This window comes from Manacus vitellinus, unplaced genomic scaffold, assembly GCF_001715985.3.
Source record: "Manacus vitellinus isolate BGI_N305 unplaced genomic scaffold, ASM171598v3 scaffold_59_pilon, whole genome shotgun sequence".
In the NCBI taxonomy this organism is placed as follows: domain Eukaryota; kingdom Metazoa; phylum Chordata; class Aves; order Passeriformes; family Pipridae; genus Manacus; species Manacus vitellinus.
In genome coordinates, this window is record NW_021940681.1 from 3,654,501 (window position 1) to 3,668,296 (window position 13,796).

General features: G+C 38.1%; 1 protein-coding gene across 5 annotated transcripts in view; it reads left to right on the forward strand.

The window, feature by feature from the left end:
• The window catches only part of AP2A2 (adaptor related protein complex 2 subunit alpha 2), a 48,719-nt gene that overhangs the window by 15,887 nt on the left and 19,036 nt on the right, over positions 1–13,796 (forward strand). For 3 of the 5 annotated variants that reach the window (XM_018082029.2, XM_018082030.2, XM_018082032.1), the window contains exons 3-9: positions 6,851–6,993; positions 7,621–7,814; positions 9,723–9,852; positions 10,828–10,929; positions 12,417–12,525; positions 13,030–13,180; positions 13,614–13,782. In XM_018082029.2, the coding sequence (XP_017937518.1) occupies positions 6,851–6,993; positions 7,621–7,814; positions 9,723–9,852; positions 10,828–10,929; positions 12,417–12,525; positions 13,030–13,180; positions 13,614–13,782 (998 nt within the window). The remainder of the gene's footprint in view (positions 1–6,850; positions 6,994–7,620; positions 7,815–9,722; positions 9,853–10,827; positions 10,930–12,416; positions 12,526–13,029; positions 13,181–13,613; positions 13,783–13,796) is intronic. The other 2 variants (XM_029963327.1, XM_018082031.2) reach the window with 1 other exon arrangement.

A 13,796-nucleotide genomic window follows, 5' to 3' on the forward strand; every position in this document is an offset into this window, starting at 1 on the left:
TGTGAACGTACAAGTGGGGAAAAAAATGAAACTGTGAATTGTTTGGGTACCACAGCAGTCAATGCAGCCTTTAAAGTTAATGCTAAATATATTTATGCCTTCCAAGTGCACTTACTGGTAAAGTGCAGTAAATCCTGCATGGGGATTACAGAATGAACACTGACACACAGTTGAGTGTTTTGTCAAGGCCAGTTATGCTGAGTCTTGCCCTGTGAAGAGTCTGTGAATGTATATTCAGAAGGCTGCTAATGTCACCTCTGGTGAATGGCTGCCTTACCCATGGTAGAGCTTGTCTCCACTGGTTTTTTTCTGTGAATGTCTTTATAAATGCAGCAGTATGAGCCACTGTATTTCTAGCTTTAAGAAAGCTTGGCAGGATGAAACTATAAGTGAAATGAATTCTGTCAGAATAGCAAGTTTTGCAAGGTATTTTGTGACTTAAGTACAAAAATAGTTAAAAGTACATGAGCAGTGAATTCTTCTCTGCTTACTCATGAGGCAAGGGAGAAATGATCATAGGAGTCTCTGGCTGTGCAGAACCTCTGATCAAGCAATGATCAGAGAATGGAGGTGCTTTCAGCAAAGTAGTGTGATAAGTTTAACCTGCATACCTGGTGTAGCATCCTTTAAGAATTATTTAAATAGTTTTGAAAAAGTATCAGTGTAAGCTCATTTAGTAGCTTGAGTGAAAGATGACTAAACCTTCACATAGCTGATCTTCATTATGGTTACTTTATTACTAATTCTCTATGGATTTTGGGTGGAAAATCTTACTTAAGGCAGTAACTCGATGTAGCCTGAACAAAACCAAAAACATAAATGTCACAATTTGGAAGAAGCTGAGTTTAGACAGCTTGTTGTGTAACTGCCTTAAAAGTGTGAGAAGCTGATAGCTTTGTATCTCTTTGCTGCAGAAGTCCCACGTGAACCTGTGGTTGTTCCTTGCAGAAGGGCTATATAAAAATAAAGAGATCTTCATATGCATTTTATTATTGGTTTAACCCAGTTTCTTTTAATGTAACTCTGACTTTAAAAAATGTTTTTTAACATTTTGGATTAAGAGAAATGTGTGATTGTGAACTTAGGATGGAGTCCCCTGTCAAACAGTTATGGTGATTGCTGGTGTCCTGGGTTACTGGCCCTGCCTGGCCAAAGATGCAGCTGTTGGACTGACTACATTGCTGTAACCAGGGAAGGGTCCAAGTAAGAAGCAAGGCCTCCTGACATAGATAAGTTTCTTTCTTGACAGCATAAGACTGGTATATCTCTCGATCTCTGCATGCTTCAGCACACTCTGTTGTAGTATCTGGACCCATATCCCATGTAACTTGCAAGATATTCTTATACTATTATGGAAAAGGCTGAGTATTTCTACTTTTGTTCTATTGTGCAAGTAGCTGCCAAGCCTGTTACCTGCCTTATATTTGGGTAACCTGTTATTTAAAATACCCTTGTATTTAACAGGCTGGGATAAGGCTATGCATCTCTGGAAAAGCAATACTTTTCCTGAACTGATGGAACATATACCATGGCTTTGGATTCTAATCTAGCTTCTGTGTGCCAAGCTCAGCAGGAATTTAGAATCTCTGTACTCAAGGTGACTTTGTCTCTTGTTGATGCGTGAGGAAGCTCCATTGCTGAGGTCAGTGTGTCCTTGACAGTTGCTTTAAATGCTTCTGCATTAACTGAGATAAGAATGTAAGAGAGAGAAACGACACCAGTGTGATAAAGCAGAAGTTGTAGAAGTTAAATGTGAAACGGGGAAATGCTATTCCTTTTGTTTTACGTATTCAGACTGTAAGCTGGTTTTGCTCCCATGTTTGAGCCAAACTGGAATTCTGACTGTCAGAGTAGTAGTTACTTTGTGAGTGAAAAAATAACCAGTTTGTTAAATTGTATCACTTTGATCTCTCAGACTAGACTTTGTGTATTTATGAAACAACCCACAAATCTATAAGCTGTTTCTGCAGGCGAAGGAACTTTATTGTCTGCTTGATTCAGACTTTTTTCCTTATCTGGCATTAGAATTTAATTTTGTTCTGGTTGCTGTTTGTGTTACAAGTGTGGCTGCTAGATTTCAGACATGCTAGTGTATCTTCATTTTGGCTCGTGCAAAAGTGCTCCAATGTCAGTTGTTAATCTCTGGTTTTTGGTTGTTTTGGTTGGGGTTTTTTGTTACTTCAGCTGACTTGTTTTTCCATATTCAAGCAAGTCTTCTCTGTTGTCCCAAAATATGTGGTAACTCTTTGGAGGAAGTTAAGCCTCTAAGTACCTGTTTTAAACAGAAGCTGTGTAACAGTGAATTGCTTTCCTGACAGGCTGTGAAAGCGTAGTCTTTGTATTTAAGATGGGTCTGGTTAATCGCAGTCTTCTGATCATCTAAGAGATGTATTAAGACAATCAGACAGTAAAATAATAGTGTCTTCACTGACAAACTGAATTGTTGAAAGTAAAATCAGGCTTCAAATATGACCTGAGTTGTAAGGCTGCTCTAGTACTACTCTGTTCTGGTGGCAGTAATAGTATGGTAATTAGGTAGTAGTTTATTAATTTGTATGGGTTGTCTGCCACAAATACTCAGTGTTTGATGTAGAAGGCTTGGACTGTCACTCTTACGGAAGTACAGATCTTGTCTCAAAGTGTAGCTACGTTCATACAAAGTAAATTCACTTGGCCTCTGAGCTAGGGGTGGCCTTCTGATACAGTATATCCTTGGATTGCTGCCAGCTGCCTGACCAGAAGTCAGCGTCAGCCTAGGAAGGAAGCACACCAATGCAAAGAAACAGTGTTGTCCATTCAGTTTTGCACAGGTCATTGCTGTGGTTTTAAAAGCTACGTTTTTAAGGTAGCAATCAGCCATCTGAAAGCTAGTGAGATTTGACTTGTCAGGCTTCCTTATCTTCTACTCCCCCAGCAAACATCCCAACTGCTTTCTTGACCCCTCTGGCTGATAGCAGATTTAGTAACTGTGCCCCAGACTGGTTTTTAACTATACTGAGTTAGATTCAAGAGCAGATGCTGGTTTTTAATTTGTGGTCCAAATAATACTCATAAGACTTTTGTGCCTTTTTTCCTCCTTTTTGGAGGCCCGTGTGAAAGATCTGTATGAGCCATGAAAACCAAAAGTTGTGTGACGGTGCTAGGGAGGTGATGCACAGAAATGTGGAAGTAGTAATTATTTCTTAATAGTACTATTTGTTGATCAGCTGTTAATAATTTCTTTCTTAAAAAAATGACTAATAAACTTTTCAGGGAAAGCAAGTAGTCTTTGAAATGCCCACTGTGCTCAAAACCTGCTGACATGTGTTGTGAATGCTTCCTGTTTCTGCTGACTTGATTTGCAGTACTTGCAAATGTTCCTGAAAGCGTTTGAAAATGAGCTGAGTTAAAAGAAATGATTGTGTATTGCAATAAAGATAACAGAACATGTGACATTTCCTTCTGCTCTTGTTCGGATGTTTGCTTGAGGTTGGGGGAAGCTGTACTATTTTAGCACATACTTAAGCAATGAGACTGGTTATTAATGTTTAAAATAGAACCTTTATAACTCTATGTAAATGATACACAGGAGGGAGAGGAATAGTTAAAATTTCAATAAAAATCTGAATCACAGACTTTTTCAAAACACAGTTGGAGTTAGACAATTACTGTGAGATCTTTGACTGCACTGCTCTTTTTTCAAATTGCTCAGATAATTAAATAATAAAATTTTAAAAGAGACTATTCTGTTATTGCTGGGAATTAATAACACTTTGAACAGCTCTAGTAATTATTTGACTTAGTTCATAAGCTTGCATGTTATTGAGAACTGTCACACTGCCTTCAGTGCTGTATACAAGGGACAGAAGGTTTTGAAGCAGTCAGTGTACTATTTTTTCTGTTATCTGAATAGTTGTTTCAGGTACTGATTTTACAATATTGTTCTTTGATACCACATGGTGGAGAAGGAAGCTGCTTTTTAGTCAAGTGGTGCTATGTTTTGAGTTCAATTGCCTGGCATAGCTTCCATCAAAAATTCTTCAAATATCCCAAGATCCAAAGACCTTCCTAATCTGAGCTCTTAAAATACTGTTGTCTTGGAATGATATAATACTTTAAATAGCTGTGTCCTAAACCTAAAAGGAATTTCCAAACCATGACAAATAGTTGGTTGTGAAAGTTGATGTGGTTCATACTTTCATCTGTTGATGTTCTTCATTAAGCAATTGGGTTCCAGTATTCTGTTCTGCTTCTCTTCTGTATGCCTGCTTCTCTTCTGGTCTCACAAAGTCAACACCAGAGTAATTTGAGAAGCTAAGAGATTGAGTTTTATACTTGTGACTTCTGTATGTTGTTGGTGCATTGTACACTAATGGGAAGCTGCAGTTCAACCTCTCGACCTGCTGGGAACTTGGTCTTGGAGACTGGTTGGGGTGTTTTCACTTCTGGTAAAGTTCATGTAAAAGTTACTTTCTGTTGCCTATCTCAGAGAAGCAACTAAGGATATTAATGCCTTCCAATACCATGGTAAGTCCTCAGTTATGTAGACTTGGCCACTCTCATCATGATTTGGTATGTTTTTTGTTGCTGGGTAATATAAAAGCCTACTGGTTTATTCACTGATTGTTTCTTTTCCTTCCATCTCATGTAGATTACTGACTAAATCAAATTTTAAGAGTTTCTACAAACTCTTCTTAAACATTTGAAAAAAATGTTAGAAAACTAAAACTGTCACTCTGCCTCTTCCTATGAGGTTTTCTTTGGGTTTTTTACCTTTCCTTAGGAGAGGCCAGGAATCTTTGATCTGCATCTCCCTATCATGATGGGATAGGAAGAACTTGTGCTCTTGGGTGCCATTTGGGAAAATAGGATAGCAGGAAGTATTTATGTTATAAATACAGAATACTTTATTCCTTTGCTGCTTAAGCCATAGTTTGAAGGCCACAGCAGGTAGGCAGACATAGTTGAATATCTGCTCTTTCCTCTGGCCATATTGCTTCCAAAAAAGGAAAAAACCCCTTCTACCCTGGATATTTCACTCTGCTTCTTCCAATAGTTATTCAGATGTCTAGTAAGGCAAAATGCCTTACATAGGTTTGCTGAGTCAGCAGGAAAATAGCCTTATGGCAGCAAACTGTGAATGTGACTTGAAGAAAACATGTCTTTGAGCATCTTTCTGCAGAGCTGGCTGTAGTCAGAGGATCTTGACAGGATCCAGTGTAGCAGGATTTCACTGTCATAGGTATCTTCAGTAGTGCTGCTGCCTGTATCTAAGTAAAATGTGACATGTACTGGCTTACCTGAAGACAACTTCTCTTTGCACAGCATAAAAATAACTTTAAGGTGAAGCTTTTTGTTGGCAACTGGAACACTATGTGTGCCAGTTAAAAAAAAACAATCACTGAATGTAGTATGAAATCTATGGGAACTGTAGATTTATGTTGCATGAGAAATTTAGCATCCCTCTGTATCAGTGGATGAGTAGGAAGAAGGAAAAACTTCTGTACTATTAAGATTATTATATATTTACCTATTACATAAATCTGAAGTTTTTAAAAAAAAATCTTGACAGAGCTTTTATTTGCAAAGATGATGAGTAAGGGATATCTTATGGAAGCTTTGTTGTATGCAGTGCTGTTCTGGCTGAACTTGCCCATTGCTAAGGAATACACATTGATGTGACAGACTAGTTATTCTGGGCCCAGAATGCTGTGGCTAAGGAGCTTGTATAGCCTTTTAGGCAGCAGCATCTATCAAAAGTTTGCTACCCTGACTCAACTATCTAGCATTCAGGCTTTGCTAATTTACTGGGTATTCTTTTATCTCTTGATTTGAGGTAGGGAGAGAATGTAATGCAGACAGTGTCTGTTCCTATGCAGTTCTTTCCTTCAGGAGAAGCAGTGATCTGCCTGGCAAACTGTGAGCTGTGCTGCTCCATCTTGCTTTTTACAAGCTTCTAAAATACAGCAGTTCTGCAACATAAGGCCAAACCTCTTTAGGGTGCATTCTTCTTCTAAAACTGAAACACCTGTAAATACTTGCAATCTACAAACACTTTCAAGTTCTCATGGTAATTTCATTTCATGTCTTTGGGATATACATCTGTCACTCTATCTTTCTAAAACATCTTGCTGGGGGTTTTTTGTTGCTACTGAATTCTCTGCAGTGGTGCACTTGAGAACATGCATCGAGACATGTTACTGCAATAAAGGTTTGATAATTGGTTTAAGAAGAGAACATGTGTATGAAAGGCATAGCTGTTCTTAAAAGAAACAACAAAATCTCCATTGAGCAAACATATATGCACTGCCTCTTAGTAAGATCATACTTTAAGGATACTGCAGGATGATTCAGGGACTAGCTGATACCATTATTTTATGACCATCCTGTAGGATATAGATAATGAATGGTAAATGTAATTAACAAAAGAATCTTCAGATTTTCGGCTACTTGTGTTCTGGGACTGGGAATAATTTTTTTAAAACCCAGAAGTTGTTCGATTGTCTGACATCTGATGATGATGATTTGTGGTAACTTGAATCTGTTTAGCACAAAATTATGTAAAGACTTATAGTGCTTTAGGTTGGAGGTAAAGGGATATATTTATCATTTTGTTCACTGCAGAGTGAATAACAGGTGAAATAAATTTTAAATTTGTGAAATTCAAGTACTGCAGTAGCTGAACCCTCAATTTGTCCCTCTTCTGTAGGGCAATACATATGGAATCAAATACCAATGTTAATTACTAGGTGCAAATGTAAGTCTTGTTACTGTAAGATAGGATGAGGTTCCTCACTTCCACTGAGGAGGGGGTGGAACCAAGTACAGGCATAACATAGGCTTAATTGTTGTTTGTTTCCTTACTTTTCAGGTGACAAGGCTCTGGATGGTTACAGTAAGAAAAAATATGTCTGCAAACTGCTTTTCATCTTTCTTCTGGGCCATGACATTGACTTTGGTCACATGGAGGCTGTAAACCTACTCAGTTCCAATAGATATACAGAGAAACAGATTGTGAGTAACTTGGGCTCTATAAAAGATAAGCTAGTCTGTCTAATATCCTGCCTCAGCTCTAGAGTCTGTAGAGGACTTTGCTTCATTCCTCCTGCGCTGGCTTAAAGCCTTATTTTGGCTCTGGCAGTGATTCTGAAATCTAAACACCTTTCTGCCCATGGAGTCTTGAACGAATTGCAAAAACTAAAATGTGTGCTCTGCATAAAATTATTACTCCTGTTAAGAAACTGCCTTGACTCTTGCATTTAAAGGTAAATAAACTTTTAATTTTCAGAATATTTCTTTCTGTCTTCCTAGGTAAGGTTGTGTTTATCAGATGTGTGTAACATACTAGTGTCTGAATAATAAACCAAATTCTTGATTTGCCCCCATTCATCTAAAATGGTATTTTGAGTGTAAGCTAAAATAGACTGATGAAACATTTAAAAACAGATAAATTAGGGTAACGCTAAACTTAAATTTTTGTTTACTTAATCTTCCTAGCCTTTGCTGTATCTAAATTTCTATTTCTGCCCATATAGTATTGGAGGAGAACTGTATGTCTCAAAGAATGACCCGTGTCATTAACAGAAAGCAGAATTTAAGTCAACTAAAATAAATTTTCGTTTTGCTTTTTCTGACTCCCAGGGCTATCTCTTCATCTCTGTCCTAGTGAACTCTAACAGTGAGCTGATCCGCTTAATAAACAATGCAATCAAGAACGACCTGGCCAGCCGAAACCCCACCTTCATGGGGCTTGCTCTGCATTGCATTGCTAACGTGGGGAGCAGGGAGATGGCAGAAGCATTTGCTGGAGAAATTCCAAAAATACTTGTGGCTGGGTGAGTATGAGATGCTTCTCTTGAGTACAATACCAATAAACCTTTTCAGCAACTCAGTTGCATTGCAGCAGCTTAATCCATGCTTAGAGCTATACAGCCCTGGGCTTACAGTAGAGTGAGAGTTTCCAGTGGCTGCAGGTACTTCGACTTAACTGAGTATGGGAGTTGCTTGTAGGTGTGTAGAAACACATGGAAATTAAGACTGTCAGTATCTTGAATAGGCTTTTACAGCTTTGTTCTGATCTGTTTTTTGTTCTGTATAAATGTGTAGTAATAAACACCCCTGAAATGTGTGTTTTACTTTTGTTACCTCTCTTGATGAAAGAAAGAAAGAAATGAACCTAAATAGATGTTTATACTACAATTTTTTTTATAAACTGAAACTCTTATTTAAATGTGCTGACTTCATAAGGAACACATTACTGGTTTGTGGGTTTTCTCGCTTCCTCTGCTAGCCATGTAAACAGCAATCTGTGTAACTAGCTAGAGGTTTCTAAACAGACCTGGCAAATGTCTGAAACTGTAGTTGTGACAGTAAATGTGAAGTCAAACTTGTGATTCTAGGGCTAATGTATTTAGTGAAACTTAAAATGTCCAAGTGTAAACAGTGTGTTTAGACTCTTATGGATATGAAATATTTTAGAATATGCATGGATCTTGTTCTATAGCAAACTTAATGTCTTAAATTAATATAAAAAGTGACATATGGCATGAGAACTGTATTAATACTCTAAATGTCAAGCACTGCCCTTGCCAGATGCTATTTTCCATGTAGCACAGTGGAGACAACACTGCAGGGATGAGTCCTGGGTTTTAATAAGATAACCTTAAAAAGTTCCAAAAATTTCACTTAAGGTCACCAATTGCAGACAGAGCATGGCACCTTCACTTCAGACTTGTTTGAACTTAGACTTGTAGCTCTGTTTATGTTCTTCGAGGTCTCGTTCCCTCTGCATTTCTAAGATAATATATATGAAATACATATGTGTACATGTCCTGTCTAACTGACCTGTGCAGAATGAGCATTGTCAGTTACATTTGCAGCTTCAGTGTAGCTCTTTTGGCTTGACTATAAATTGGAAGCAGGGGAGGAATAGGTTTGTGGGTTTGTTTTGGTTTGTGTTTTTTAACTGAGATAGAATTTGATCTTATGGAAAAGTGATAAATAGAATAGGTGGACTGAATTTTTGGGGATGTGGAGGTTTCTGAACATTTAATCAGGATTGCACACTGTAAACTGGCCTCTTAAAACTTTTAGTGGTAATGCTCTGTACATTTTATAGCTTTTGTTTGTGCAGCACACAAAATGCTTAATTGTCTACTTTGTGACAGGGAGTTCACTGAACTAGAATAGTAGCACGCTGCTCTTAAAATAGTCTGTTCCTGTGCCAGCAGCAGAGATGGCGAGGTGAATAGATTTGTGGTTTGCATGCTTGCATGCTAGATATAGGTACTGAAGCTGTTGGGTAGTTAATTATTTGAATCTGATATACAGGACCTATTTGTATCTTCTATACAGGAGATCCAGCTTTGGTAGCATTCATAACACAGTGTACCTTAACTGTTTGACCTGGGTCAGTCTGGAAGAAGTTTTTTCTGGTGATTAGATGAGATAAACTTTCAATTCTGATCAAAAGATTTGAAATATCACTTGAAGTTGTAACAAATAATTGTAGAGGCTACTAGACACTTGTAATGGTTGAAAACTTGACCAGTTAAACTTATTGGATTAAATTAAGAACAAATACTTGAACACAGGAAGAATTTAGTGAACTTCTGTTTCAGCTTCTGTTGAAAAGATGTGACCTGGGCAGGGATGCTGAGTCAGTTTGAGGATTGGCATAATGCTGTCCAGCAGGTAGTGCTGTGACTGAACCACTGTATTTTAAATCCATATTTGTCTTGCAGAGACACTATGGATAGTGTGAAGCAAAGTGCTGCTTTATGCTTGCTGCGTTTATATAGAACTTCTCCTGACCTTGTTCCCATGGGAGACTGGACATCCAGGGTGGTGCATCTCCTCAATGACCAGCACTTGGTAAATCAGCTTCATTGTGCTTCTCAGGCCTAGTGTGTATGAATTGTGAGAATTACGTAACATCTGCTGTTAAATGCACAATTTATTTCTTCTTGACCCTTTCAGGCAAGTGGGTTGCTGTTTTCTTCAGGCTTTGGGAAGAAAATGGAGGGAGTTTTTGTCCTTTTTTAGTTGCTGTGTATATTCATTTTTAATAAACCTTTGTTTGCCTTTTTCTTGGAGATAGAAGAATGGTATGCACAAGTTCTTCTTTTGCTCTGGCTATAAATAAATTATTCTTGTCATACCAAGTCATACTGTGTAGGTGTAATACTAATTTTCCTAGACCTTTTAAGATTAGACTTGCACTACAGATGGAAGACTTGATTTGTCTGTGCTTGGACTTCTTGTCCCGTGGTGTTCCTGTTGTCATTCTTACCTTATTGGTTCAGAAGACCCATTGTTCCAGATAAAAGACACTGGGTTTTTTTCCCCAGTCTAGTTACTTTATGAAAGTAAGGCTAATAAGACCCATACTTCAACAGTAATAAGAATGTTTTAGTCTGCAGTAATATAAAATGTTTGCATTATAAAAAGTCCTCTGTTATGTTGGGTTGTGAGAATTTTTTCCTGGATGAATCTGCTGCATCTTACTTCTACTCGCACTTCTCTTGTAAAACAAGGCAATTTGTATCCAGGCTTTATTTTAATACAGCTCTCTTATTTTAGATGTAGTATCCAAATATGAGTCAAAGCTAACACAAAAACAGCATAAAATGCTCTGCAAGCATGGCAGTATCATGTTGGATTCTGCAGGTGTGGAATTAGTGTAGCTGCTAGCCAAATAAAAGGCTTCTTAATGCAGGGCTTTGTCATGGGGATAAACTTAGTTTTGTTGATTCTTAAAAAGCAGTTGAAATGAAAAGTGTTAATGGTAGCACCTTAAACTGATACAAAATTTAATTGTGTTGCTTTGTTGGTGTGGTTTTTTTCTAGGGTGTGGTTACTGCAGCTACAAGCCTGATCACCACTTTGGCACAGAAGAACCCAGAAGAGTTTAAGACTTCAGTCTCCTTGGCAGTGTCTAGATTAAGCAGAGTGAGTCCAATGATAACCCTGATAATTCTTCACTGTTGATTAGTTTACTCAGCTTTCTAAATCAGGTTAGCTTACTGTTCAGCTTTGTAGAGGCAGATTAGTTTAGTGTACCATTAAATGTGAAGATGATTCAGTGTCACTTCATGTAGCTGGCTCACCTAACATCTTTTAACGCTTGTTGCTTACCTGGACAGAAAGCTGTCTTGGCTTGCCCAAACTTTGTTGGTGTAACCCCTGCTATGCTCCAAGTCTATGTAGCAAAAAGGTGGTTTTCTGTCTCTCTCAGTGACTTGTGTTTGAAAGGATCCTCATGATGCAGTTGAGCTTAATCCTCACTTCGTTACTATAAACACCAAAGAGTAGTTGGATCAAATACTGATTCTACAGACTTCTGCACAAACCCCTCAAAAATACAGACTGTAACTTGAACTTTATCTAAGCTTCTAACAACATGAGTTGCCTTCCTATTCCCTATTCTTTTGAGCTGCTGCTAGGTTAATAATCCTAAGCATTTGATATTCTTTAAATGGGTGTAGGGGGTTAAGCAGGGGCAGGAGGTGCAGAGAAGAGTGGAGGGGCATGTCTGTAAGTTACCATCTCTTTGCTGGAAAACTGATGTTACTGTTTTGGGGTTTTTTTGTTGGTTTGTTTTCTTTTCCTTTTAGAAAGTATAGAAGATGTGAAGATGCTACTTCAGAAATGTATTTTAGACCCAGATTTATGTAGTCTTATACCCTAAAATTACTTGTAGTTCAAAGAAATTTAATTTCTTTTCAAATATGAAGATTCTGTCTAATACTTAAAAGCAAGGGAGTGCTGAGGGAAGTGCATAGCTGTTCTATTATTGAGTAGCAAGAATAAGGTAGAATTATTCCCAGCAAAGCTAATGCCATACTCATGCTTACCCTACAATTAAAGAGGGAAAAGAAATCTATGGAGAGGGGTGCTCCCTGTGAAACCTAGTCTAATCCTTATGATGTTTTATTATGCATGTAAGCCTCTTTTGTGAAAGCCATCTCCTTTTTGCTTTGGTGTATGGATATTATTGAAGGTGTTAGTTGGTCTTTCTTTAGTTCAGTCTGTCATAGCATCCTTCACTTGAATTCCAAGCTCACCTACAAGCAGCCACCAGACTGCCTTCTGTTGGCTGAATCTGTCTTTGAATTGCTGATGCAAAGAAAGTCAAGCTTCTAGTTAACCATTCTGGTGTAACAAGATGGTCATCTTCATGGCTAAGAAAAGCAAGTGTGCTTTCAGGAAGAAACTTCCTAGACTGCTGTATCTGTAAAACTGAATTTCTATTACTAGGGTTTCCTATGGTATACTCATAGTATGAAAACTTGGACCTAATTAATTAATCTACTGAATTAAACATTGCTAGTGCAGTTTTGCAGGCCTCTGTCAGAGGTGAACTACAGTGTTCTTTGACTCCTTCTAATGATTGTGGATCACTTCAGTAGTTGACATACTGTCTGTTTATTTTACAGATTGTAACTTCTGCATCAACAGATCTTCAGGACTACACATACTACTTTGTTCCTGCTCCTTGGCTATCTGTGAAACTTCTGAGGCTGTTACAGTGCTATCCCCCTCCAGGTAATGCACAAATCACAGCAGTGGTCAGCTCTCTTATGCAGTACACTGACTCCAGGGAGTTACTCTGCTGCAGCGTTATACCATAACTTGGAGTGCAAGCACATTGTCTTAAGACAAGGATGCTGAGGTTTTTATTCTTGAGTGTTTCAGATAGCTCTGAAGCTACATAGCCTTTTGAATTATGTTGTGTTTAATTCTAACAGAATGTCAAACCAGTGACATTTTCCAAACTAGTGGCAATTTCCATTTTAAACATTCTTTAATGTTATCAACTGTATTAAAGCCTTGAAATATATTACGGTGCAGATTGTATCTGGCTTTTGTTCTCACCCAGATAGAACTGTTGCTTAGAATTCTTTTGCCAACTGTATATTGAGGGAGGGTAAATGTTTCTAATGTATCAGAATACTTGAGTTTATTCAGACTTAGCAAGGGGAAAAGGCCTAAGGTTGAGATTAGGGTTTTGAGCAAGATGAAGTTGTCCAACGGCTTGTTCTTCTCCAGAAGACCCTGCGGTACGTGGCCGTCTAACAGAATGCCTGGAAACTATTCTTAACAAAGCACAGGAGCCACCAAAGTCAAAGAAAGTACAACACTCAAATGCGAAGAATGCTGTCCTGTTTGAGGCAATAAGCTTAATTATACATCACGACAGGTGAGCTGTGAGAACACTTCTGTTATGAGAGGGGGTTTTTTTGGAATGAAAAACTGTGACTTTGTCTTCAACAGTAAATTGAATTTTACTGGGGGAGGAAGGGGAGGAGAACAGAATATGAAGTTGCTTGCTAGATTGGAAGACAACCACAGTAGTTGAATTGAACAATATTAATGAACTATGTTGCTGTCAGCATATTTTTTATTGCTTTGTTTTTTGCCGCTTCTTTATTTGGTGTTTTGTATTGACCCCAGTGCTCTAATCCCACAGATTATTTGCTCACAGTGTCTGAATTTTCATTTCACTAGCAAAGCATTCTAGCAGACACTTTGAGGCATTTTAAGAAATTTCCACTGCAAAAATAGTATTCTGTATTGAGTGTTCTCAAACCTGTTGCTTTTAACCCTTTCACTTTCTCTCCTGTTCTGTGCAGTGAGCCAAATCTACTAGTCCGTGCCTGTAACCAGCTAGGTCAGTTCTTGCAGCACCGAGAAACTAATTTGCGTTACCTAGCACTGGAAAGCATGTGCACGCTTGCCAGCTCTGAATTCTCACATGAGGCTGTGAAAACACACATAGAAACAGTTATCAATGCATTGAAGGTAAATATTGAAGT